The sequence below is a fragment of the Octodon degus genome, unplaced genomic scaffold, assembly GCF_000260255.1.
Source record: "Octodon degus isolate 3935 unplaced genomic scaffold, OctDeg1.0 scaffold00230, whole genome shotgun sequence".
In the NCBI taxonomy this organism is placed as follows: domain Eukaryota; kingdom Metazoa; phylum Chordata; class Mammalia; order Rodentia; family Octodontidae; genus Octodon; species Octodon degus.
In genome coordinates, this window is record NW_004524806.1 from 3,283,716 (window position 1) to 3,308,521 (window position 24,806).

A 24,806-nucleotide genomic window follows, 5' to 3' on the forward strand; every position below is an offset into this window, starting at 1 on the left:
CGCCCTTCTTTTAAAGTAGCTATATTGTCTGGGCTGGGTTTGAACTCACAATTCTCCTGCCTCAGCCTCCCAAAATTCTGGGATTACAGATGCACACTACCATCCCAGCCTAATTTTTTCTCTTCTAATATATTTATTTTTATATGTTTTTTTTTTAATTTGGTTTGGTTTTGGATTTTTGTTTTGTTTTATTTTTTTGGTAACAGGGATCAAACTCGGGACCTTGCACTTGCCAGGTAGGCGCTTATACCATGAGCCATCTCCCTGGCCTTTTCAGTGGACTCAATAGATTTATTTTTAATTGGTTCATTGCAGTGCATTATAGTCCATTAATACTATTAATGAGGCAAAGAGTGTCTTCTTATATTCTAGAGTTAGGGATTGAACCTAAGGCTCTCCACATATGCCTCAACTACTGAGCTATATCCCTAACCCAAAGTATGACATTTCAATACATGAACACAATGTGCAATGATCAGATCAGAGTGATTAGCAAATCCATCACCTCAAACATTTGTCATTTCATGTGGTAGGGACATTCCAAAATCTGCTCTGCTAGCTATTCTGAAATTATCAAATAGTATTTGTCATCCCATGTGTCACAGAACAAGTTATTCCTCCTATCCAATAACAACCATCAGCCATCCTTTCTCCATCCTTCCCTTCCCAACAATCTTCCCAGAATATTTGATTTGTTAAAGAAAAAAGCAACTTTCTCAAAAAAGTGAATAGGATGACTTTATTTTGTAAAGCAAATCAATAGATAAATTAATTCTTTTAGGTAAATACATTTAATCTTCATTGTTATTAGAGTCTACCTTTGTGAATTTGCTTTCTCACTAAAGTTTATTTGTGGGCCAGCCAGATAGCTCAGCAGACTAAAGTGACTCCTTAGGCAGAGCACAGGGGCCAGGTTTGATCCCCAGCATTATAAGCTGTGCTGGCCCTGCCCCCAGGGTGCACTGAGACCACAGCTGAGATTGGGAGTGGTGGTGCGTACCTGTAATCCCAGTGCTTGGGAGGCTGAAAAAAGGAGGATCGTTATGAGTCCAATCTACATAGTGAGACCCTGTTGACCTTGTACTAAATACATAAATAAATAAATAAGAAAATAGGTTTTTGTTTGTTTGTTTGTTTTTTTGGCAGAACCGGGGATTGAACTCAGGCCCTTGCACTTGCCAGGGAAACGCTTATTCTACTGAACCATCTCCCCGGCCCCCAATAAAATAGTTTATTTGTAATCCCAAAATTAACATTCTTGTGTTTTTGCAATTGCTCATAGGTATGTATAGAACAGTAATACACTGGAGTCACATGAAACACATGGTCCCATGTTTATAGCATGATAGCTGAAAAACATGCAACAAGGAGGAAGAATGTCATTACTTTCAACTATTATACGGTAAACATGTGCCCTTTTCTTAGTCTATTCTGTGCCCATTACTTGTGTGCTTTCTTGGTGTTGCTATGTAAAATGGCACCAAGGATAGTGATGAAATGCTGGTTAGTGTTCCTAAATTCAAAAAGACTATGATATACTTTAGAAAGAAAATACATGTTAGGTAATTTTAATTTAGGCATGAGCTATAGTGCTGTTGGATTTTAGTCTAATGTTAGTTAAACAAAAATATGTGTTAAGTAAGGTGTATGTGAACAAAAGCAGACACAAAACAAATTGTGTGATAATGAATTGAAGAAATTGTTGTGATGAGAGGTTCATGGGAACCCAACCCTGTATCTCCTTCTGAGAGAAGAAGTTCAGTATTTAATAATTCAGTATTCATGGCAACTTTATAGAACATGACTATTGTGTGCTTATCTCTACCAATAAACACATATACAACAGTCATGTTCTATGAGCGAAGAAAAAGATACGGAGAGAAGCTTGTGAAGTTCTTTTTTTTTTTTTATTTTGGGGAAGGTTCTATAGTGTCTCACTACTAGATCGGACTCATAGTGATCTTCCTATTTACAGCCTCCCAAGAGCTGGGATTACAGGCACACACCACCACACCCAGTCTCAGCTCACTACAGGGGCGGGGCCTGCACAGCAGGCCTGGGGATGGGTCCCCTGGCCCCTGCACCTGCTTGTATGCACTTTAATCCAATGAGCTATTTGGCCAGCCCTCTTGTGAAGTTCTTAAAACTAGTCACCTCAGATAGTGGTTTCAGGGTAGAAGGATCTGATGGAGAGACAGTGATGGAGTGGTTAAGACTATGGTCTCTACAACCAAATGGACTGGTTCAAATTCATAATCTTGAGCAGGAGTCTGCACACTTTTCCAGTAAAGGGCCAAGGGCCATGCAGTAAATATTTTAGGTTTCAAAGTTAATTCCACCACTATAGTAAAAAAAAGAGAGAAAGACTCTGTAACTGAATGTATATACAGCCATGTATGTGTATGTTCCAATAAAACTATTTACAGTAACTGTTAGTAAGCTAATTTTAATTTAAATTCCTTCTGCTGCAAAATATGGAAAAGAGTGATGCCTACATTGTTGAACTATTGCGACAATTAAATGAATTAATGCTTACAAAGTGCTTAGAACAATGCCTTGTTCAACAGTTTATTTTTTATATGTGGCTTCTCTTATTATAAGCACATATTACTTTGTGTATTTGTAAAACATCAAATAAAGTAACCCTAAAATAAAATAGAGACTACCTCATGAAATTTACAATCCTGTAAGAAAGAAAAGACCTGGCTATAAAATAATTAGCACAAGACAGCAGAGACTCTATACCAAATGAGTGGAACAAGAAGGAACAAGATAAGTTCTGCTACCTGAAGCCAGGGCTGAATAATACAATGGTTTTGTGGGCAAAGTAAGATTTAGCTGGTTCTGAAAAAGGGTACGATTCAGATAAATGGCAAGGAGGAATGTTATTAGTACAGGCAAGAGGGCAAGAATGCTATGACATAGCTGGGGCACAAGGGTTAGACCAATATGTCTGAGTTTGAAAGTTCAAGCACAATTGAATGGGGAGGTGCTAAGAAGTAGGTTAGAAGCCAAGATATAATGAATCTAGGATGCCACATTAAAGAAACTCTATGTAGGGGCAGGGGAGATGGCTCAGTAGAATAAGTGCCTCCCTGGCAAGTGCAAGGGTCTGAGTTCAATCCCCAGTTCTGCAAAAAAAAAAAAGAAAAAAAAAGAAAAAAAAAAAGAAAAAGAAAAAGAAAAAGAAAGAAAAGAAAAGAAAAGAAAACTTGTCCCTAAATTAAAAAACAAGACTGAGAATGTAGCTCAGCACTCACTAGGTTCAATCCTAGAGAGAAGAGGGGGGAGGGGAGGGAAGGGGAAAGAAAAAAAGGGAAGAGGAGGGGAGAGGAGGGAGAAAAGAGAAGAAAGTTGGGTGTGGTGGCACTCAGAAGATGCCCCAGGAGGATCATTGTGAGTTTGAGGCCAGCCTGGGCTATATAATAAGCTCAGCAAGCCTGAACTACACAATGAGGCCCTATCCTCCCCTCCAACCCACCTCAAAAAAAAAAAAAAAAAAAAAAAAAAAAAAAAAAGGGCAGGGGGCAGAAGAGAAAGAAAAGTCTCATCTCCAGGATTAGGAAGCATTTTATATGTGCCTGTGTTCAGCTTCCCAAAGAGCTGAGATTACAGGTATGCACCACCACTCCTGATTTATATTCAGTTCTTAAAAAGTTATATAATAATTGTATTGCACTTGTACATACAATGTATTTGGGGTGTAGATGTAAGTTTTTGAAAACAAAACAAATGCTTTTTTGAGCTAGGTGCAGTGGAGCATGCCTATAATCTCAGCATTTAAGGAGGCTAAGGAAGGAGGATCTGCTCAAGTTTAGGGCCAATCTAGCCTATGTATGCGTTTAAGGCCAGTTTGGAATACAGAGCAAGACCTTGTCTTAAAAAAAACCAAAAAACTTTTTGAATAAATTATAAATTCTAAAGAATTAAGATTATTTGGGCTGGTTGGGAAATAGCTGGCATGGTATGCATGTAGTTTCTTACTGAAAACATTTCAAAACAAAGAGGCAATACTTGTGTAACCCATTTGTAAAACTAAATAACTTGAAAGTATAAAGATATTTACTTTAAATATAGTATCCAAATGGTCATTTATAGGGGCTGGGGAGATGGCTCAGTAGAATAAGCACTTGCCTGGCAAGAGCAAGAGCAAGGGCCTGAGTTCAATCCCCAATTCTGCCAAAAAATAAATAAATAAATAAAAACAAATGGTCATTTATAATAATGAAGTTGAGAAAGACCTCTACAGTTTTGTTACTCTGGATTTTTCTCAGCTAGTCTAACATGTTAAGGATTATTACTGATGTTTTATAAATGTCTAACACATAAAAATACTATATCTTGAAAATAACAGTATTATAAAATTATTTCAATAATACATTTTGATAGTGCCTTCGTGATGTTGAACAGGTTAGCTGTCAAGTTACGTGACCTTGAGCAAGTTATTTTACTTCTCTGAGCTTTGATCTCTTCCTTACTGCAAGGTTTAATTGAAATAATAACATAAAGCCCTTGGCACAATTCCTGGAACATAGTTAAGTGCTGAATAAATGTTGGCCTCCATAATTACTATTGTTGTTTTTAGTACTAAATAACAAAATCACATAATCACTTAAAATTGACCAGGAGAGGCAGGTCACACAGTCCAAAACCAAAGATTTGGTTGTATCAAAAGGTCAGTTTATTAATTTATAATGAGAAAAATAACTGCCAACCTGATTACGATCCATAGACCCAGCTCATTTTCTCCCAGAAAGGAAGCAACTTCAAAAACCAAATGACATCAAGACTCTGCTTTGTGAGTGCAGTATACTGAAATCAAGTCAGGAAAATGACAGCTTTCTCTCTGCCCTATTTCTCCTTTAACTCCAATCTTTTACTATCTGGTATAATTTAATAATTTAATATTCCTAACAATTATTTTATTTCCTATTCTGATCAAACCCACTAACTTTTCACTAACTACAGAATAAAGCATAATTTGTTCCCAAAGTTCTTATTCAATTTCATTTCCTTCTGCCCAACATGATGAGCTCTCCACTCTTTAGTAAGGAGGGATTCTTTGTTACTCTCTGAATTATGCCATGCTTGATTATCTGAGCCAAGGTATAGGCTAGATCGCCCTAAAGAAGTTCTCTATCCTCTATCCAGAACTTGCCTTCTAGACACAGGAGAGAGAATTTCACCATCTTTTGCTCTTTCATCATTTGAGGTCCAGCTTGAGTCTACCTTCTTCATGAGAAATATACAAATCATTTCAGTACATACTAAATCTCTAAGTTTCTACAATTTGAGTTGTCATACTATTTTTCACATATATGTAAATATAGACATAAGGATTTAACTCTTATAAATCTTGTTCTTTCGTTTTGTTTTGTTTGGAGTTTTTTTTCCTTGAAAAATAAACTTCTTAACTGTAGCCAAAAACAAGTACTTTAGATGACCTATCATAACAAATAGTACTTATTTAAATCTATCTCTATTACCTTTGACCAAGAAAAATTCTTAAGTTATGGCATATGGATAATAATGGTTTGGTTTTTTGAGACCCTTGTCCCAGGGTGGCCTGAAACCCTCCTGCCTCAGCCTCCAAGCACTAGGATTATAGATGTGTACTACAATGCCCGGCTAGCTTCTATAAATCTTATTTCCCTAAACACATTATAAACATCTAGAAGATAAAGGTGTTTTTAGGTATTATCACAGAAAATATCACAGTATTACATAGTGTTATGGTTTGTATCTAGATGTCCCCCTAAAGCTTCATGCAGTTATGGGGGTAGGCTCTTCAGAGGTAGCTGAATCTAGAGTTTGTGATTAATTTGTGGTCCAATATTGGGATTAAGGGTGTGAATGTTACATCTGCCTTAGGGTGGGTAGCCTGAATACAATATAAGGGACAGAAAGAGGCTTATCCCTTCTTTTTCTGTTTTTGCTATCTTCCATTGCTGTGAATGGTTGCCCCTCAACCATGTGTCACCCTGCCTTGGAGTCATCAGATTATGGACTAAAATCTGTACAAACTGTGCAACAAATAAACCTTTCCTCCCCTAATTTAGGGTGCCAAATATTTTGTCTCAGCAATGAGAAGAGACACTAAAACACATACATATTACAAAATATTGTATCCCAATAAATAAACAGAATGATGTGTAAATGTCTGGGAGTAAGCTAAACTCACTGAGTGAGTCCAACAAGATTGCCTGGCTCTGGTATGCTCCCTATTATGGTTTGGATCTTAAATGTCCTCCAAAGGCCACATATTAAAGGTTTGATCCTCATGGCACTATTGGGACACACTGTACTTTTAAGAGGTGAGGACTACTAGAAGGAAATAAGGCTACTGGGGGAGTATGATTAAGGAAGATATTGGGACCTTGTCCCCATTTCTCTCTTTTCCTGCTTCCCAGCTGAAATGAAGTGATCATCTTTCCTCTACTGTACATTCCCTGTGCTATGGCTTAAACCTAGATGGCCTCCCAAGGCCTCATGTGCTCATATCTGGAGCTTTTCAAAGGTGATTGGATTGCTATTAGGAAGTAGGGTCTGGTTGGAAGAAGTGAGTTGCTGCAGGCATGACTTACGAGTCTATCTTCCTTCCCAACTCCTCTCTAAACTCTCTGTTTCCAGTCAACATGAGGCAAGAAGCCTTCCTCTTCTGCAAGCCCTTCCAATTGTGAGTCAAAACAAACCTCTTTTCCTTTAAATTGGGGGTGTTGGGTATTGTGTCTCAATAAGGAGAAAAGTGACTAAGACACCCTGCATATGTTCTGTTCAGCAATAGGCCTCAATACATTGGAGCCAACAAACTATGGACTGAAACCTCTCAAATTGAAGCCAAAATAAACTCTTCCTCCTTTTAAGTTGATTATCTCAAAAATTTTGTCACAGCCATATAATGCTGACTAACACTTCCCAGGCTATTAGCATCCAATTTTCTCAATGCTTTTTCCTTATGTTAACTTTTCTTGTTGCTAGGACAAAATAGCTAACACAAGTTAAGGGAGGAAAGTTTATTTTGCTTACAGTTTGTAGAAAGCAGCCCATAATTGGCTGGCTTCAAGGGAGGATGTCATGGCAGACAGGAACTGCAGAGGAAAAGCAGTTCATGGCAAGCAGAAGACAGCCAAGCAAGCAAGCAAGTAAGGGACCTTAGTAGCTTTTATCTGTCTTTTTTTTTTTTTTTTTTTTTTTTCAGAACCAGGGATTGAACTCAAGCCCTTGCACTTGCCAGGGAAGCGCTTATTTCACTGAGCCATCTCCCCGGCCCCCTTATCTGTCTTTTTTATATTCTTTCTAGGTTAAAAGGATTAAAGTGGTGCCAAACCAATCAGTAGATTTGATTGATAATCACCCACCCTTAATCCTAGCACTGTACTGTCAATCAATCACGCACCCCAGATGCAGCTACCTCTGAAAAAGCCCCACCTATAACCACGTGAGGCTTTGGGAGGACATCTAAACACAAGCCCTAATACCCCTTTATTTCCTGCAATTATATCACCATATACAATAAATAAATTTAATAAACATTTTAATCTCTGCTTACCAATTTTCTGTATGTATATCGTAAGGTCTCTGGATTGCTTCAGAAAAGAAAGATATAATACAGAACCATTCTCGTTGCCTTTTTATTTCCAATTTCTTTTATTCTAGAAGGTCTAAATACACAGACATGAAACAACTTTGTATTTTAATCTTCTGAATATCCTCATTTCATTAGGCAATTAAATTGTAGAAACATACTCTTCAAGAATATTATGTGCCAATTAACTGATAAGACTGCTGCTAAAAAGTCTTGATTCTGAAGCAACTCACTAAATGGTCATTGATTTTCTTTTAATTCTTAACAAATACCTTAGGTGCCTTTTGTATTCTCATGGCGCGACAGAGCTGAGTAGACATTGTGGGAATGGTTCAGGATTCTTTCAACTAATGTAGCCTGTTTAAAAAAAAAAATTAATTAGAGGTCTCACCTAACATAGTACTTCCTATCTTGCTCTGCCCAAAGGTGAAACTAAAAACTTCTAAAAACAAAAGAGAAACTAAATCAAAGATAATTAAGGATGACTTATTCCCAGGATTGTTCAATTAGAGAGAAATTTACCAAACTCAATTTTGAAGTCACAAAGGAAGAATAAACACTAAAATAGTCATGTCAGGTCCCACCTAAACTATAAAATGAGTCTGTGTTGGAAAAATCGTTGATGTGAATTTTCCAAAAAGAGAACAATGTAATCTGATTTATGTTTTGGTAAATAAGGTTAATAAATATTTTAATCTCCAATACCAATTTTCTATATATGTGGCATAAAGTCTCTGGATTAATTTTTTCAGCGACTCAATGAAAACTCTAAGACCATTTGCTCATTCATAAATGCATCAGGGAGAGAAAAATAAATCAGAAGTCACCTAAAGACTCGACAACATTTCTTATTCATCTGTATTATTCTCTCAGAGTGTAACAGTGTTCTGTATACAGGAGGAGCTCATAAACATTTCTTGAATTCAATTCAGGTGTAAATTACTTGCAAATTCAAAACTCAAAAGTTCAACATTAAAAAAAGAAAGAAAGAAAAGAGCTCTTAGGACAGCATTCTGAATAACACCAAAATGGCAGGGGCAAAAATCCTACCCATTAGGATGACCATCCAAAAAAAAAAAAAAAAAAAATGCAAAAAACACACTTATTAAAGAAGATGTGGAAGTGGGGCATGGTGGTACATGCCTGTAATCCCAGCACTTGGGAGGCTGAGGCAGGATGATCACCATGAGTTTAAGAACAGCCTGGGCTACATAGCAAATTCAAGGCCAGCCTGAACTGTACACTGGGACTCTGTCTCAAAAGAAAACAAAACACAGATAAACAAAAGAAGATATGGAGAACTTAAAACCACTACCCACTGCTGGAGGGAATATAAAATAATCCAGCCATTGTGAAAAACAGTAGGTGGGCCAGGGAGATAGCTCAGTGGCATAAACACCTGCCTGGCAAGCACAAGGTCCTTCTATACCCAGTAACAAAATAAACAAACAAAACAAAACAAAACAAAAACAATTGCTTTTGTATGGGCCAGCCAGATAGCTCAGCAGACTAAAGCGCCTGCTTAGGCAGAGTGCATGGATCAGGGTTTGATCCCTGGAAACACAAGCCATGCTGGCCCCACCTCAGAGGAACCCTGAGACAGTGACTAAGACTGGGTGTGGTGGTGCATGCCTGTAATCCCAGCACTGGGGAGGCTGAAAACAGGAGGATCACTATGAGTCCAATCTATGTAGTGAGACCCTCTAGACCCTGTATTAAATATATTAATAAAAAAAAACTAAACAGAATTACCATGGTACCAAAAAAAAAAAAAAAATGAAAAAGCCAAACATAAAAGGATAAATGTAGGATTTCACATATGAGGTACCTACAGTAGGCAAATTCATAAAGATGGGAAATAGCATAAAAGTTATCAGGCAATGGAGGAGTGAAAGGAATGGGTACAGTTTCTGTTTGAAATGATGAAAAAAATTTGAAAAATATGTAATGGTTGTACAACATTGTGAATGTGCTTGGAACCACCTAATTAAATTACATATTTGGAAATGGCTGAAGTGATGAATTTTATGTTACACACAGTATGCTATAATTAAAAAAGTAACAAAGCAAGGCATGATGGCCTTGTAATGTCAGCACTCAGGAGACTGAAACAAGAGGATCACCATGAGTTCAAAGATAGTCTGGGCTACACAGTAAGTTCAAGAAGAATCTGAACTACATAGTGAGACTTTGTCTCAATTTTTAAAAAAGCAAATCTTCATTTTTCTGTTTAAAGGGGTTTTTCAAGGTTTTATGGAATTCTGACCTAACTACTTGTAAAATAACCTATTTAAAGATATTCCATTCTTAATAGAATTTGCAGGCTAGATTGTGACCTGTTTAACTATTAATGCAGATTTCTTGAAAATTTTTGCCAGTAAGAGGGTAAAATTACTTGAGGACACTACCACAAGGTGGTGATAGAGATTATAAGCAAGTAATATTTAATTTTTCTCAAGTTATTTCTTCAGAGAAGCACTAGGGGACACTCTAACAATACTTTATGTGAAACTGAAAAACTACTTAATTGTCCTCTAGTCCTTAAAGATTCCAAAATATCTTTTTTGACTTCAGAATATAACCTTCAACTCTGACGCGACAATTCTGTTTTCTCCTTTAAATTTCAAGGATAAAATGAGGAAGGGGGAGAAATAGCTATAAGAGTACACAGTCTAGTTCTAGACCATTAAACCATGACCTCCTACTGGGGTAGTTATTAGTTTTGGAGACAATAAATAGGGCAATAATGATTTTTAAATAGCTCTCTATGCTAGTAGTGTTTTGTGGTTGTTGTTTCTCTATGATCATGAGATATCCTGATGGCATGACTAGAGCATCAAACCCTGAAAATAGCGTAAGTCAATTAGAACACAATGCATTACCACACCTATATTTTTAGAATGTATGAGTGGCCTGAATTAAGTTGATATTATCCCTAAAGAACTCTGAGACATCCAAGGCATTTGCTTTTGAGAAAGGGTTCAAGGTAGGCTACCTTAGCATTTGAGAAATTCTTTAGGAATTAGTATTTGTAAAATAAGTAAAATTAAATTTTATGCGCACAAAGGTACTCGGAGGAAAAAAAAATCACAATATAATCTAGAAGAAAGAGGCTTTGGGGTTAAGATTCTGACACTACTACCTAGTAGTTGTGTGACTTTGGCCAAATTACTTAACTTCTCTGGGACTTCATTTCCTTGTGGCAAAATGAAGGCAGATCCAGTTTGGAACTACATTTGGGGACTCATTCAGTGTTTACCCAAGCATGTGTGTATCTGGAGAGGTGGCATAGCAAAGTAGCTAAGCACTGGACTCTTCTGAAGCCACAGTAACTAGAATCACATATCTGCAGTTCACTTGTCGTATGACCTTGTGCAAGTTGTGAGCCTTAGTTTCCCCACTTACACAATAGAGATGATAATTGTATCTACTTCCTGGAATTATTTCAAGGATTAAATGAGCCATATCTGTAAGATACTTGGAACATTTTCTAACACGCTTCATTGTATGTAATAAAGCATGTTTGCTTTTTACAAAATATTGAGTGTGTATGCTGCACACTGTAATTCTAGCACTCTGAGAAGCTGAGGAAGGACAATTTCAGGTTCAAGCCAAGTGGGACAGTTTATCAACTTAGGGAGATACTGCCTCAAAATTTAAAAAATTTAGGGCCAGCCAAATAGCTCAGCAGATTAAAGCACTGCAAGCAGTCGCAGGGGCCGGAGTTTTGATCCCTGGGGCAGCCGTGTTTTTTTCCCTAAAAAAATACAAAAAAATAAGAAAATAAAAAATAAATATTTAAATAAAAAATTTAAAGGGTAAAGATGTAGTTCAATGCAAAATCCTCTGTTCAATTCTCAGTACCACATAAACAAGCAAACACACAAATAAATAGAAATAAAAATCTTATATCAATGTTCAATCTCATTTCCCTCCAGTCTCAGTTGCTGCTTCACACGGTACTCTTCATACTTCTTTTCCTCTATCATTTTTTTGCCACTGCCAATTTTGGTGTTATTCAGGATTCTGTCCTAGGAGCTCTTTTTTTTTTTTTAATTTAGTGTGTGTGTGTGTGTGTGTGTGTGTGTGTGTGTGTGTGTGGCCAGCTCAGCCCACCAGGGGGTGGGGCTGGCTGGCATGTGGTGCTGGGGATTGAACCGCGATCGCTGTGCTTTTGCTTTGTTCTAAGTAGGTGCTTTAGACCACTGAGCCATCTCACCAGCCCCAGCTCTTTTTTTTTTTTTTAATGTTTAAACACACTTCCTGGACTAAAAATACACTCCCATTGTTCCAACTATTATCTCTAGTCTGGAGATTGTCTGTCTGTCTGTCTGTCTGTCTGTCTGTCCATCTCTCTCTCCAGCCGAAGTTACTGTTGGGAGTTGCTGATACATACCTTTTAATTGTCTATTGGATCCAGTTTAATGTCCTTGTACATCCAAATGTTTCCCCAAATATCTATGTCTGCTTACTAAATAAGCAAATGACATCATCAAACATCTAACTGCTCAAGCCCAAGATATATGATTTAACCCTGACCTCTTCTTTATTTCTCTGTCCAGTTACCTTAATATTTCTCAAACATGTGTCCATTATCTCTCCCTGTCCCCCCTGAGACAGGGTCTCACTTTAGGCTGACCTTGAGCTCACTCTGTACCCAGGCCAGTCTCAAATTAACAAGTATCCTCCTGCCTCAGCCTCCTGATGCTGGGATTACATGGGTGTGCCACCACGCCTGGCCCCATTTCTTATTTTATTCATACTGTTGTTTTCTCTACTTTACATTACCCCAGCCACATATTTTGTTTGCCTGGGCTACAGCAACCAACAATCTGCCTGTCATTGGCCTTACCCTTTTCCATTTGTTCTCTGTGTTGCAGCCAGAGCTTTCTTTTTAAATTATAAACTTAATTGTGTATTATTCTCCAGACTAAAATACTTCTCCCCACTGCCCTCAGAATAAAATCCAGATTCCTTACCACGGCTTCAAGAGTTGGCTCATGCCTCCCTGGCCTCATCTCTAATCATTTTCCTTTGCAATTTTATGCACTAGCTATTCTCATCTAGTTTAATTACCCCAAAGGACTATATTCCCCTTGGCTAAAACATCTTCTTTTATTTCTTCTTCTTACTCATCTCCTGGACATGGCTTCATATGATTTTCTCAAGTAATGATTTCCCAGTTTCCACTATCACCACTACCACATCCAAGTTATGTACCCATTTCAATATATACTGTATCAGAGTTGCCTCTGCATGTCCATCTACCAACTATGAACTAACCTGAAGGCAAAAGTGCATCTGGCTAGCAAAGGTTTCTTTTAGGTGCAATTCAGAAGGTTTTAATATAGTCACAAAGTCATGTGACTATTACCACTTTCAAATTGTAGAACAGTTTTATCACTCCTAAAAAACAAAACAAAACAACCTATGCCCATTAGCATTCACTCCCATTCTCTCCTTCTGTCAACCCTTGGCAACCACTAATCTACTTTTCATATCTATGGATTGGTTTATTTTGAATGTGTATAGAAATTGAATCACATAAGACTGCCTTTTTATTTGTTTAGCTCATTCTCAAACCATCAGCATCATCACAGTTCTAGAATAAAGTAGGTGCTCAGTAACTATTTGCTGAATCAATGGAGAAGCACAATAGAAACAAAGAAGAATTAAGGGTCTAAAAACGAACCACAAACTTTAGAGGAAAGAGGAACTTTCAATGTCATCTAATCCAAATATATAATTTACTAGATGAGGAAATAAAAGTCCAGAGAAAGCACTGATTTATCCAGGGTCAACCAGACAGCAGCAAAACTGAGACTTAAAAATGCAAGAAATTTAACTTACAGTGCAGCAGTTTTTTCTAAACTGATTGTCCAAAATAAAATGCCCCTTTGATTCCTCTACATGATGCACAAGAACCTCTAGTTGTTCGGCTGAGTTGTTTGCTTGTTCCTAACGGTGGTGGAATCTTTTTCTGGTGTTCTAGACTGAGCTTGCTTTAAGAAGGTAAAAAAAGACTCTAATTGTTTTTTTCAAAATAACAAGACTCATTTGAACTTCTAACTATTCTATTGCTACTGTTGTTTTTCCCTTTGAGCAAGTGTTTTGAAGAAGTCTCCTATTCAAAAAGGAAACCTGCTTAATTTTGAAAGCTCACTAGGAGACAGCCCCAGGAGATATGACTCCAGAGATCACGCACTCTCAGAGAATAGCTTTGATTGTTTCTTCCTATCATCTTGTCCTGATTCAAAATCTAAAACCGAGAGAAGCTTTTCATAACTATAGATTTTAAGAATAGAACTCTCACTTTCAAATGTCTTTTGCTTATACATTTACTTGCATATTGAATCCCCAAACATTTGAAACTTCAGAGGGCATCAATAACATTCACTCTAATATTTGATATGTCTTCTCTGTGACACTATAACAAGGATTATGATCTTTCTGAAAAGGCAAGATTTCCATGTTCTGTCTGAACAAAAAAATTCACTCCAGGCTTACCTCTTGACTTACATCTCAAATGTTCTATTTTAAATGGTAATACAATTATCATTTTTAACCCCTTCTACGTATGAATCCAAGATTTAAATAAAGATTAACTGGATGCTGTTTCTTAAAACCTAAGCCATCTTTTTCTACCTTGGGAGAAGGGAGCACTCCAAGTGAAGCAAAAACCAAAGTTTATATTTGTTCAAAGATAACAGGTTTTTTTAAAATTGCTATGATTCTCCACCTATGTTTCCCAATCTTCCAAAATCATATTTTCATAAGAAAATTGAATCAAATGAGTAATAGTCAATAGTTGGATTCTGAAACGACATTAGATGATGCTCCTTACATATGTGTGATAGGAAAATTAACTCCTCAAAGACAGTGCATGTCATAAGCGGGCTCCAAATACTCAGAAAGCTAGAAGGAGTCAAAGATATCCTCTACCACTAATCCCTCTCCTTCACAAAACAAAAAAGGAAAGTCAATTCAAGGAAGAATAATAATCTTTTTTCAACAACTGGTGCTGGAATACAAGAAAGGGGGAGGGGAAAGGAGGGAGAGATGAAGGAAAAGAAAAAGAATTTCCACCTACATGTCATGCCATATAAATATTAATTCATAATGGAACACAGCTTTAAGTGTAAAACATGAAACTACAAAGAAAAGAAAAGTGAAGCTCAGCAAGAATTTCATTTACCAAAGTTCCCCTGTTATTTAAACCTTTCACAGAGCTTGCTTCAATAAATTATTATTCACTGCCTTAACAGATTCCATTTGGACCTGATAATTCCACTACAATGTGCTCACTCAGGGAAAGTGGTTTCCAGTGTATTAATTGGGTATTTGTTCATGCTCTTTTGATTTTTAAATATCTTTTTCATGCTACTTCAGTGATTCATTCAACATTTACCAGGCAACTACAATGTGCCAAGCATTGTGCAGAATTATAAAACGTAAAATATGGTTCCCATTTCAAGAGATTTATGGTCCAATGATGAAGAAATTAGATTATCATCCAAATGAGATTTAAAACCCATGTAGGGGCAAGAATCATGCTTTTACTTTATTTTCACCAAGTGAGCAAATGGCGTATGGCCCAACCAGTCCAACAGATGAACATACTATGGTGATCGGCTAATTTCGAGTTTGAAGACACTCCCTGCCTTGTAATATTTGGAGAAATAAAGTGCAGAGAGATTAAACAGCAAATCCTTAATAAGGTAAAAGAGGAGTCCATGTCATCCCAGGGGGACTCAGGGCCACCGTCTCTTGGTCTGTTCCTGGTAGTAATTATGGCAGAATATGTCAATGGCTGGAGAAGGCTCGCCCCAGGTAATTAATTTAACTGCCAAAGCAGTGCGTATAACTCTTTCCGGTACACAGTTATCTACCTGACAAACCACCTGGCAGCTAATCATGGCTGCCGCTATCTCAACATGGATTCCTCCATGTCCTCAAAACTAAACCTTAAATCTACCTAGCTTTCGTTTCGTTCTGTTGGTTGGTATGTGTAAAACTGTAGTGGGGGAAATGTTATCGAGAGCCTTCTCCCTGTCTTCTTCGGCCTTGGGGTTTTCTCTTTTCCTCAAAATACTTTTGACCCTAGCAAAAATATTCTCAAACCAATCCTTAAGTATCAACTAAAAAGAAGAGAAAAAATAACTTTTAACCTGAGGACCAAAGAACCAACCCCACCCACTCACCCCTTCCTCCAGAGCTCTTGCCTCTGGACCGCCCTCACCTCAGCCGGTCGACGCCTAGCTCACACCAGAGCCCAACGGATTTTTCTAGCAGCTCTCACTCCCAAAGGGTTCATGAATAATCAAAAAGCCTTTCCTGGGAGGGGCCAGATACATCCCTATGAATAATTCATTATATCTTCAGGGCTGGCCAGGGCAGACGGCCTTGCTCAGTCTTATGAATATGCAAAGAGTGAGCGGCCGTTGGGAGGCCCGCAGGCCTGCCCGGCTTCCAGTCCGCCTCGCTCATAGCTCCGGTGCTGCTTCTCTCCCGCCCTCCTGAGGGTTCCCACTGTGCTGTGGGACCTGCGGGACTCCCCCGCGAGGGGGCTCGCGGCGCCTAGGGAACGAACGAGGGGGAGCAAAGCTGCACGCCGACCCGGACCGGGCCTTCTGCCACGGGCGTCCCTGCCTGGGCAGTTTGTAGGATGAGGCTATGAGGACAGTCTGCTTCTGGGCTTCCTCAGCAGGCTCTTGCCGGCCCCGAGGTGAGCCCTGGAAGCCCGTGGGGCTGAGGCGGACCAGGTGGTCCCAGGAAGGCCGGAGGCCTGGGCGGGGACCGCGTGGGGGAGGGGAGGCTGGAACCTGAAGGGCCCGGGCATCAACCCGAGGGTGAGTTTGCGTCCAGAAGGCGGAACTCTCCAGGGCTCCAGGGCATTTCCCACCACTCCTCTACTAGTGGGCCCACTTCATATTCTTTCTGATACTAATATGTCATTATACACCGAAAACATGAAAATATTCTCTTGCCCCTGCCCCCATCTCAGTCCCTAATGAGAGATAAGCCCAAGGAGTAGCTCCTGTGTGTGTGTTTCCACAGATTCTTTCCAGTGTGTCTGAGCACAAATTGAGTGCCTTGTGAAGCCTTTCAAAGGTTCCTAAAGTCCCCTGAACCTCTCCAATGGGATTTCAGGAGAGTAGATGAAAGAATAGGCCTCTTGACATCTGTTCTTTAGTTCCTGAAAGAAAAAAAAAATATTCAAAGTAGCGAGAACACAAGTTTAGAATATGACTAAAACCAAGATTTGAGCTGAAAAACTCCTTTAGTGCAGGTTTTCTCAGTCTCAGCAATAATACAATACACCCACCCACCCCATCCCTCACCTAAGTTGGGACAATCAAAACTGTCTTTGAAGATTGGACGTGTAGCTCAGCAGTACAGTGTTTGCCTAGCACACGTGAGACTCTGGGTTCTTTCTCCAACACTATCAACTGTCAAAAAAAAAAAAAAAAAAAAATCTGTCTCCATAGTTTGCCAAATATCCCCCGAGGGCCAAAATTGCTTCCAGTAGAGTGCTGTTTTGATCTTCTATTTTCCAAAAGTAACTGCTTTTTTAGGTTACAACCACACAGATGGTCTTTTGCACCAGCTCTTTCTAGCCTCAACATTAACCTGCTCCCCTTTCTGGACCATTAGCCCCTATATACTGGCTGTCCTAATTGTCACCTGTCACTGGCTTGACCTGTCTCAACTGTCCCTGAATCCAAAGGCCTTCCCTTTCTGTCCTTTAAATGGATGGATAGCAGTCCATCCCACTCACAAGCATTTGCTCTTACTTTTTATTATTATTTTTTCTTCAGAGACTTTCCTCAATCGGGATTTCATTTCTTCACCTGTTCTTTCTGTACCACCAGACTGTAGATATGCTTCATCAGAGGCCTACCCTGGCTGAGTTACCAATCCAAGATCCCTGGGACTCATCACAGTACCTGGAACCCAGTGGGCACTCAGTGAACATTAGTGGGCTGAAACAATAACAACTCCCCTCTCTGTCTCCTAATTGCGTCTCTGGAGTTTCTTATACTATTTCCCCTGTTCCTTTCTTTCTAGGCTGCTTGTGACTTTCTCTTAGAACCTGAACAGACAAATGAGCATCCATTCCTGTCTCTATCCTACCATATAGACAAACCTCTCACCTCTCCCACTGGCTTCTTAATTCCTTGAGAGAAAGAGCTGTTAATTTTACTTCTTTTATTATGTACTTTGAAGGTATTCAAATAGATAATTAAATGAACTAATCAATGACTTAAAGAAAAATGGTTAACAATTAAAAATTAGTACTAGAGGGGGGCTTTAGAAATCATTAAAGACTGTTTCTTGACAAATGAGAGTTTAAGTAGTTTGCTCAAGGTCCCTAAGCTTGTTAAGAGACTAAGTCACAAGCACAATCAATGGTCTCATTTCTCATCTCAAGGCTCTTTCTTGTCTCCAGCCAAGCTACTTCCTGATTACTTTTCTGTGAACCCGATTTACAACTCAAACATAGAAATCCCAAGCCTAAAACTGGCTTCTTGACGACCGAAAGGCTTTGAGCCTGTACTCTGATTAAATCTAGCACTGGGGATAATGGCCTAATGAACTCAAAGGTGCTATGTGAAATTCAAACAATGTTTCTGCTACTGCTTTCTCCTCTTTTACTTCCTCTTTTTCCTTCTTTCTTGTCTCTTTTCAGTGATAAGATACTAGACATTGTCTCTGTCAAAGCAAAGTATCTCTTACGTGTTGGAAGGGGAAAATGTGCATTGTTCATTATTTAGAAATTTACAACTTTATAAAAAGTCAAAATTCTCTAGTTGATAAAGTTTTATAAACCCCACCCCCAGAAGCAATATAACAACACATGAGACAGATGAAGAGGAGAGGAGGAGAGACAATCTTACTTGAGATGACTTTCACTGGCCACATTTAACCTTTTTTTTTTTTTTTTTTTTAGAAACATCTGTGTCATTTGATTCTGTGTGCTTAAAACATTGGCTATTCCTCATCAATCAGTCTCCAGTTAGATGGTTATCTTTTGAGTGCTAAAGACCACTTTTCCTTCTCTGTTAAAAGGAATTTTGTGTTTTTTCTTTGTTTTTTCTCCCTAGTAGAAGAGACAGAATCCAAGGCCTTGCACTGAGCTACACCCCCCACCCTCCATTACCCATTTTTAAATCTTTTATGTTGAGATGGGGTCTTGCTAAGCCACTAAATTTCCACTAAGCTGCGTTTGAATTTATAATCCTCCTGCCTCAGTCTCCTGGAGCTGAGATCATAGGTATGTGTCATTGTTCCTACCCTTCTTTACTCTTCTTTATTAGTTTGTATAGGCAGCATCTGGTTCGTAGAAGCTTGTGGAGTTGCACTCTCAGTTTTTAGAATCTCAGAGATTTCTGAGGCATCTGATGGTAATACTACATCACAGAAGGCAGAACTACTCTTGTCTGTTTACACTAACTGGAAATTTGTCCATCAATTTTAGTTTAACCTTGGAAATCTCACCCCCAAAACAGTATATTTGAAGATTATCAAAATAGATGTATTGCATATAAAATCTATTCTAAGAAGATTATCTATACAGTTATCTCCCTCCCTCTTCAGTGCACATAATCATGATACCAAATACAGAAAAAAAGAGATTGGGGTGTAGAGAGAGGCTAAGTAGAAAAGGTGATATGTTTATTGTATTTGCTTTTAACTTTTATTAGAACTCCTAAAGTCCTCATAACTTCCAGTCATCAAGACACTGACAATACCATATCTATGCATCATTTATTTTGCACCTATCAATTTACCCTTGAGAAAGCACTCTACTTGATAATGTGGCAATCAGAGAGATAATGACGTGATTGCTAAGCTGTGGAAGTTTATGATATAGCAAGAGAGGGAGACCTGTAAACACCATACTAACATAATAGTTTGAAAATATTAATGGAAATTGAAACTATATAATAGAGGGTGTAAAAGGAAGTTATAATTCTGAATAGGGAACTAAGATAGCTTCACAAAGGAAGTGGCATTTTCAGAAGAAAGAATATGTAATTCCTTTTATGTTCTTTGGCAATGCTTAGGCTACTTCTAACCAATATAAGCAGACCTTTTACTCAGCACTTTAGAAAAGAAGGGAAAGAAAAGAAGGTGTAAGAGACTTTTCTCTCCACTCCTGGCAGCAACACACTTCTGAAAGCTATAAGTTACTGTTGGCAATTCCAAGTGCCTCTCTCATGGTAAAGAAGAAATCTGAGTAGAGACTCCCTTTCATCTTTGTCTCCTTGCTCACTAAGGTTGAGTTGAATATGGCTCTTTTAGCCCAGGTGCATTATTTCAAGCTCCTTCTTCTCTGTTAGAATGGCATTTTGGGCCTGGGGAGATAGCTCAGCTGCTTAAGTACCTGCTTGGCAAACACAAGGTCCTGAGTTCAATCCCCTGTACAGCAAAAAAAGAAAAAAAGTATTTTGTTCTGGGTGCCACTGGGGCATGTAGTAGTGTTATGGTTTGTATCTTAATTGTGCCCTGCAAAAAGCCTGTGTGCTGAACTTGCCTTTCAGCCTGTAATGCTATTGGGAATGGTGGCGCCTTCAGGAGGTAGGACCTCGTGGGAAGAAATTAGGTCACGGGGGGAGAGGGGCTTCAAGGAGATACTGAACCCAGCCCCTCTCTTTTTCTTTGTTTCCTGGCTGTGATAAAGTAAGAGGCTTTGTTCCACTACACACACCCTGCAAGAATGTTCTGCCTTTCCACAGCCCTCAACACAATGGAGCCAATCAATATTGGGCTGATACCTTTGAAAATGAGAGCTAAAAATAAATCTTTCCTCCTTATAAGATGTTTCTCTCTGATATTTTGGTCACAGTCATGGAAAATTAACACAAGTAACAATATGGTTTTGGGGTTAAGTGTATTTATTGGGTTTTTGGTTTTTGTTTGTTTGGGGAGTTTTTATTTTGTTTTTGAGACAGGATCTCACAGTGTAGTTCAGATTGGCCTTGAACTCACCATGTAGCCCAGCCTGGTCTCAATCTCATGATAGTCTTTCTGCATCAGCCTCCTGGGTACTGGGATCACAGGTGTGTGCCACATCCCTGGCCTGGAGTAAGTATATTTATGAATATGATTCTGAAGTCCTAGAATTTTAAGTATAGCAGTAGCTTGGTTCATGAGTTTAATTCATTTCATGATTATGGTCTCAGAAATCATTCCACGATTCTGGTCACAAGTCAGAGAAAAAGAAATGAAAGCAATTAGAGAACTGAAGTTTTGATTGAGGTCTATGTATATAAACTGACTATACTGATAACTTCTTTAGGCTATATTTAAGAGAAAAAGGCAAAGATAAAGAGCTGCCAACTTGATACCGCTTCTGAAATTTATCTATCCTTTGGCAGCCAAAGAGAATCCAGTCAATATGAAATAAGTTCCCAACTATGAGGTCTGAACATAAACTAGTGCTCCTTCTGCCTATACACTGTCAACCTAAAAAATAAAATTCCCTGTGTAGGTGACAATTTATTGTGGCCTTCATGCCCCCTTAGAGTTGCATATCAATTTCTACCTCCTTCAGATTGATCTCTCCTGACTGGCAGAGAATCTCCTTGTGGGTTGTGTGCTTCTGGGAAAGCCTAAGGTTTAATGAACTGAAACAGGAAATGACAGAGGCTGTACGTGACAGGCTGCTGCCTGCTCAAGTGCCCAGACTAAGAAATGATGTCAAGGAAGATACTGAATTCTCAGACATCACAGAAATGTTTGGCTACTCAGTTCTGTGTCCCACTGAATATGTAGTTTTGGTGATATGCAAAATGATGTTATATCTCTTAATGATTATCACTTAACAGAAAAAGTTCAAAAGAAATAGATTTTAAACTGATTTTCCATGACTGCTACTTGGAAAATCTGCACAGAGATCTAAGACAAGATGCTTAAAATTCACCATACCCATGTATTGTGACCTTCACTTAGCACATTTTCTTAGTGCTTCAAAAATGACAGTTACCAACAGTGTTCTCCTCTGAGACCATACTGCAGCTTCAGCTCCATAAGAAGCATTTTTCTTTCTTTAATTTCTAGTATTCAAATGATTAATTAAATGTGTATTAATGATCTCTGATTGAGAGGATCCCTAATTTAAGACAGAGTTCTTATCATAAATTGAATACTGTAATACAAGAAATATTAAGCAGAGTTTCCTAACATCTCTTCTAATAAAACAACCAAAAGAAACAGATTTCCTTCCTTACAAGAGAACGGTTAAATAGCTGAAAAGCATAAGATATCATAGAAAAATTAGCTACATAGTTTTGAAAATGGAAGGGGAAAAGAGAATTTCAAGAAGGCATCATTTAGAGGTTCGAAGGAATTTGACATAAGGAAACTATCCTAACGAGCAGGCAGATTTTTGTGGAAACCGTATTATTAAAGGTACAAGGGACTATGATAGCCTCAGGCAAGTCACAGAAAATTTTGCTGCCTTAAAAGACACTGGGGGAGGGCTGGGGAAATAGCTCAGTAGAATAAGGGCTTGCCTGGCAAGTTCAAGGTCATGAGTTCAATTCCCCAGTACCACCAAAAAAAAAAAAAAAAAAAGACACTGGGGGAAATGGGCATGGTGGTGTATGCCTGTAATACCAGCACTAAGGGCGGCTGAGACAGAAGGATCACTATGAGTCTGAACTTCATAGTGAGACCCTGTATCCACCAAAAAAAAAAAGCAACACTGAGAGATCAATTGTTTCTACTTTTCAATGACTTGTGGACAACATCCCTTTTTGTTGAAGAGTATATAAGCATAATACATGCTCAGTAAATACACATTGAAAGAATATTTATGTGAATGGAAGAATCCTAAATACTACCCAAATGATTGGGATATATTCAAATTACGCAAAACAGGATTGATCCTTAAAAAGAAACATTGCAACTTCTGTTTCTGTCACTCATTTTATTATTTTTTTATTCATCCTGTTGAAACCATTATCTTTTCATATGTTGACTTTTTATTCTAGTGTACATACTAAAAGCCCACCTTTTAATGTATATTTTATTGACACATGCATAAACTTTACCACCTTAGCTGAGCATGATCCCAGTACTTGGGAGATTAAGGCAGGAAACATTCAAGGCAAGCCTGGGCTTCATAACATAGTGAGTTCAAGGCCAACCAGGAATACAGAGTGAACCTTGCCTCAAAAAAATATTTCATACTTTAAGGTGTTCTAGTCATACTCAGAAGTAGGGTGCACATTTAATATATTCACAAAGTTGTGCCACCATCACCACTACCTAATTCTGTAAAATTTTTACTACCACCAAAAGAAACCCATGCTTATTAGCAGTCATTTCTCATTTTTTCCTCTTTTTAGTGCTGTCAACCATCAGTTTACTTTCTGTCTCTATGGACTTGCCTTTTCTGAATATTTCATATAAATGAAAGCATAAAATATGGCTTTTTGTGCCTGTTTTCTTGCACTTTGTGTAATAGTCATGTATGTTGTCACATATACTTCTTTTTTTAACTGAATAATATTGTTATATGTTTAGTTTTTCTATATATCTATCAATCAATGGACATTTGGTTTGCCTATCATTTTGTGGTTAAGAATAATCCTGCTATGCACCTTCATGCGCAAGTTTTTGTATGGGTAGATATTTTCCTTTCTTTTGGATTTATACTAGGAGTGGAAATGCTGAGTTCTTTAGCTTTTTTAGGAGCTGACAAACTGAAAAATATCACTATGCCCACTTCTAAACTGGGTGGCTTATCTTTTTCTTGTTGCATTGTAAGAGTTCTTTATATGTTATGGACACAAGTGTCTTATCAGATACATAGTTTTCAAATATTTTCTTCCATTATATGGGTTGTCTTCACTTTCTTGATGGTGTCCTTCGTCACTGGAAGATGTCACTGGACAGGGTTCAAGGAGATTCCTGAAGCTGAGATAAGGAACCTAACCCATGCTAAACATAGAATGGGCTCACAGGCTTGCTGACTCCCATCATGGAAAAAGAATTTCAGGACAAATCAGTAAGGGAATGTTTTTTCTTTGGAAGAAATTTTAGTACATACTAAAAGAAGTAGGGTGTAAGCCCCTGAGAGAGAGGCGTATTATTTCATGGGAGAGGGAGCATTTATCCTCTTGGAAAAGGATGGTCCCAGTTTGTTTTGTTTTGTTCCATTTAGTAGGTAATTTAGACATTTTTTGAATTCTCTCAGCCTGTTACTTTATCTTAGAATCAAATTCCTGTTCTTCACTTTCTCAAGTAAGCCAATTTTACAGACTTTCAGTATTCCTGAGGAATTTTGAGTATGATGGGTCTAGAGCCTAAATTTAATAAAAGAAAGCTGATATGGATCACCTTGGGTGATAGTGGCTGAGTCTTAGAAGTTGCAGACCTAAAAGTACAATTTTAAGGTATGATTTCCTTGTCTCCTTTTACCTACCTGTATTTCTTTGGCCATAGTTCACTTGGAAGCACAAAAGTTTTTAGTCATTTGCTTCTTTGTTTTTGTAGTGCTGAGGATCAAAAGGGTTTGTGCATACTAGGTAGCACTGTATCACTGAACTATACTCCAGCCCCAAAGGTTTTAATTTTGATAAAATCCTCACATCATGCATTCCTTTTTGGTCTGTAGTCCTTTCCATTGAAAAATTCGGGGATACTCTTACAGAACTTTATACGTGATGAATTGCTTTTTTCTTGTTGCTTTCAAGGTTCTTTCTTTGGCTTTCACTTTTGTTTTGTTTTGCTTGAGAATGGGTCTCCCTATGTAATTCAGGGTGGCTTTGAACTCACTGTGTAGCCAGGATGGCTTCAAACTCACAGCGATCCTCCTGCCTCGGCTTTTTGAATGCTAGGATTACAGGTGTGTACACTTTCACATTTAACTGATTAGGACAAGTCTTATACAGACCTACTTGGAGTCTTTGCACTTTCTTCAATTCTTTCATTTTCTTTTTGGATTTGGAACATTTAGGCCATTATTTATTTTTCTTCTCCTTCTGGGGATTCCATAACACATCTATTCATCTGTTTGATAGTTTTCTATAATTCTCTTAAGGTTTCTTCACTTTTATTCATTCACTTCTCTTTTTTGTTCCTCTCTCTTGATAATTTTAAATTACTTGTCTTTGAATTTACTGAGTCTTCTACCTAATAAAATCTGCTGTTAAACTCCTGTAGTAAAAATTTCACTTTTGTTATTATAGTCTTCAATTCTAAATATTCT

At 38.1% G+C, this 24,806-nt stretch overlaps 1 protein-coding gene across 1 annotated transcript in view; it reads right to left on the reverse strand.

Annotated features, from left to right (window-relative positions):
* Hormad2 (HORMA domain containing 2) overlaps nt 1–16,076 on the reverse strand; it is a 135,866-nt gene extending 119,790 nt beyond the window's left edge. The window contains exons 1-2 of the mRNA XM_023705848.1: nt 15,825–16,076; nt 7,858–7,942 (exon numbers count right to left, since the gene is read on the reverse strand). Of these exons, the coding sequence (XP_023561616.1) occupies nt 7,858–7,905 (48 nt within the window). The 5' untranslated portion in view covers nt 7,906–7,942; nt 15,825–16,076. The remainder of the gene's footprint in view (nt 1–7,857; nt 7,943–15,824) is intronic.
* Nucleotides 16,077–24,806: the final 8,730 nt, after the last annotated feature.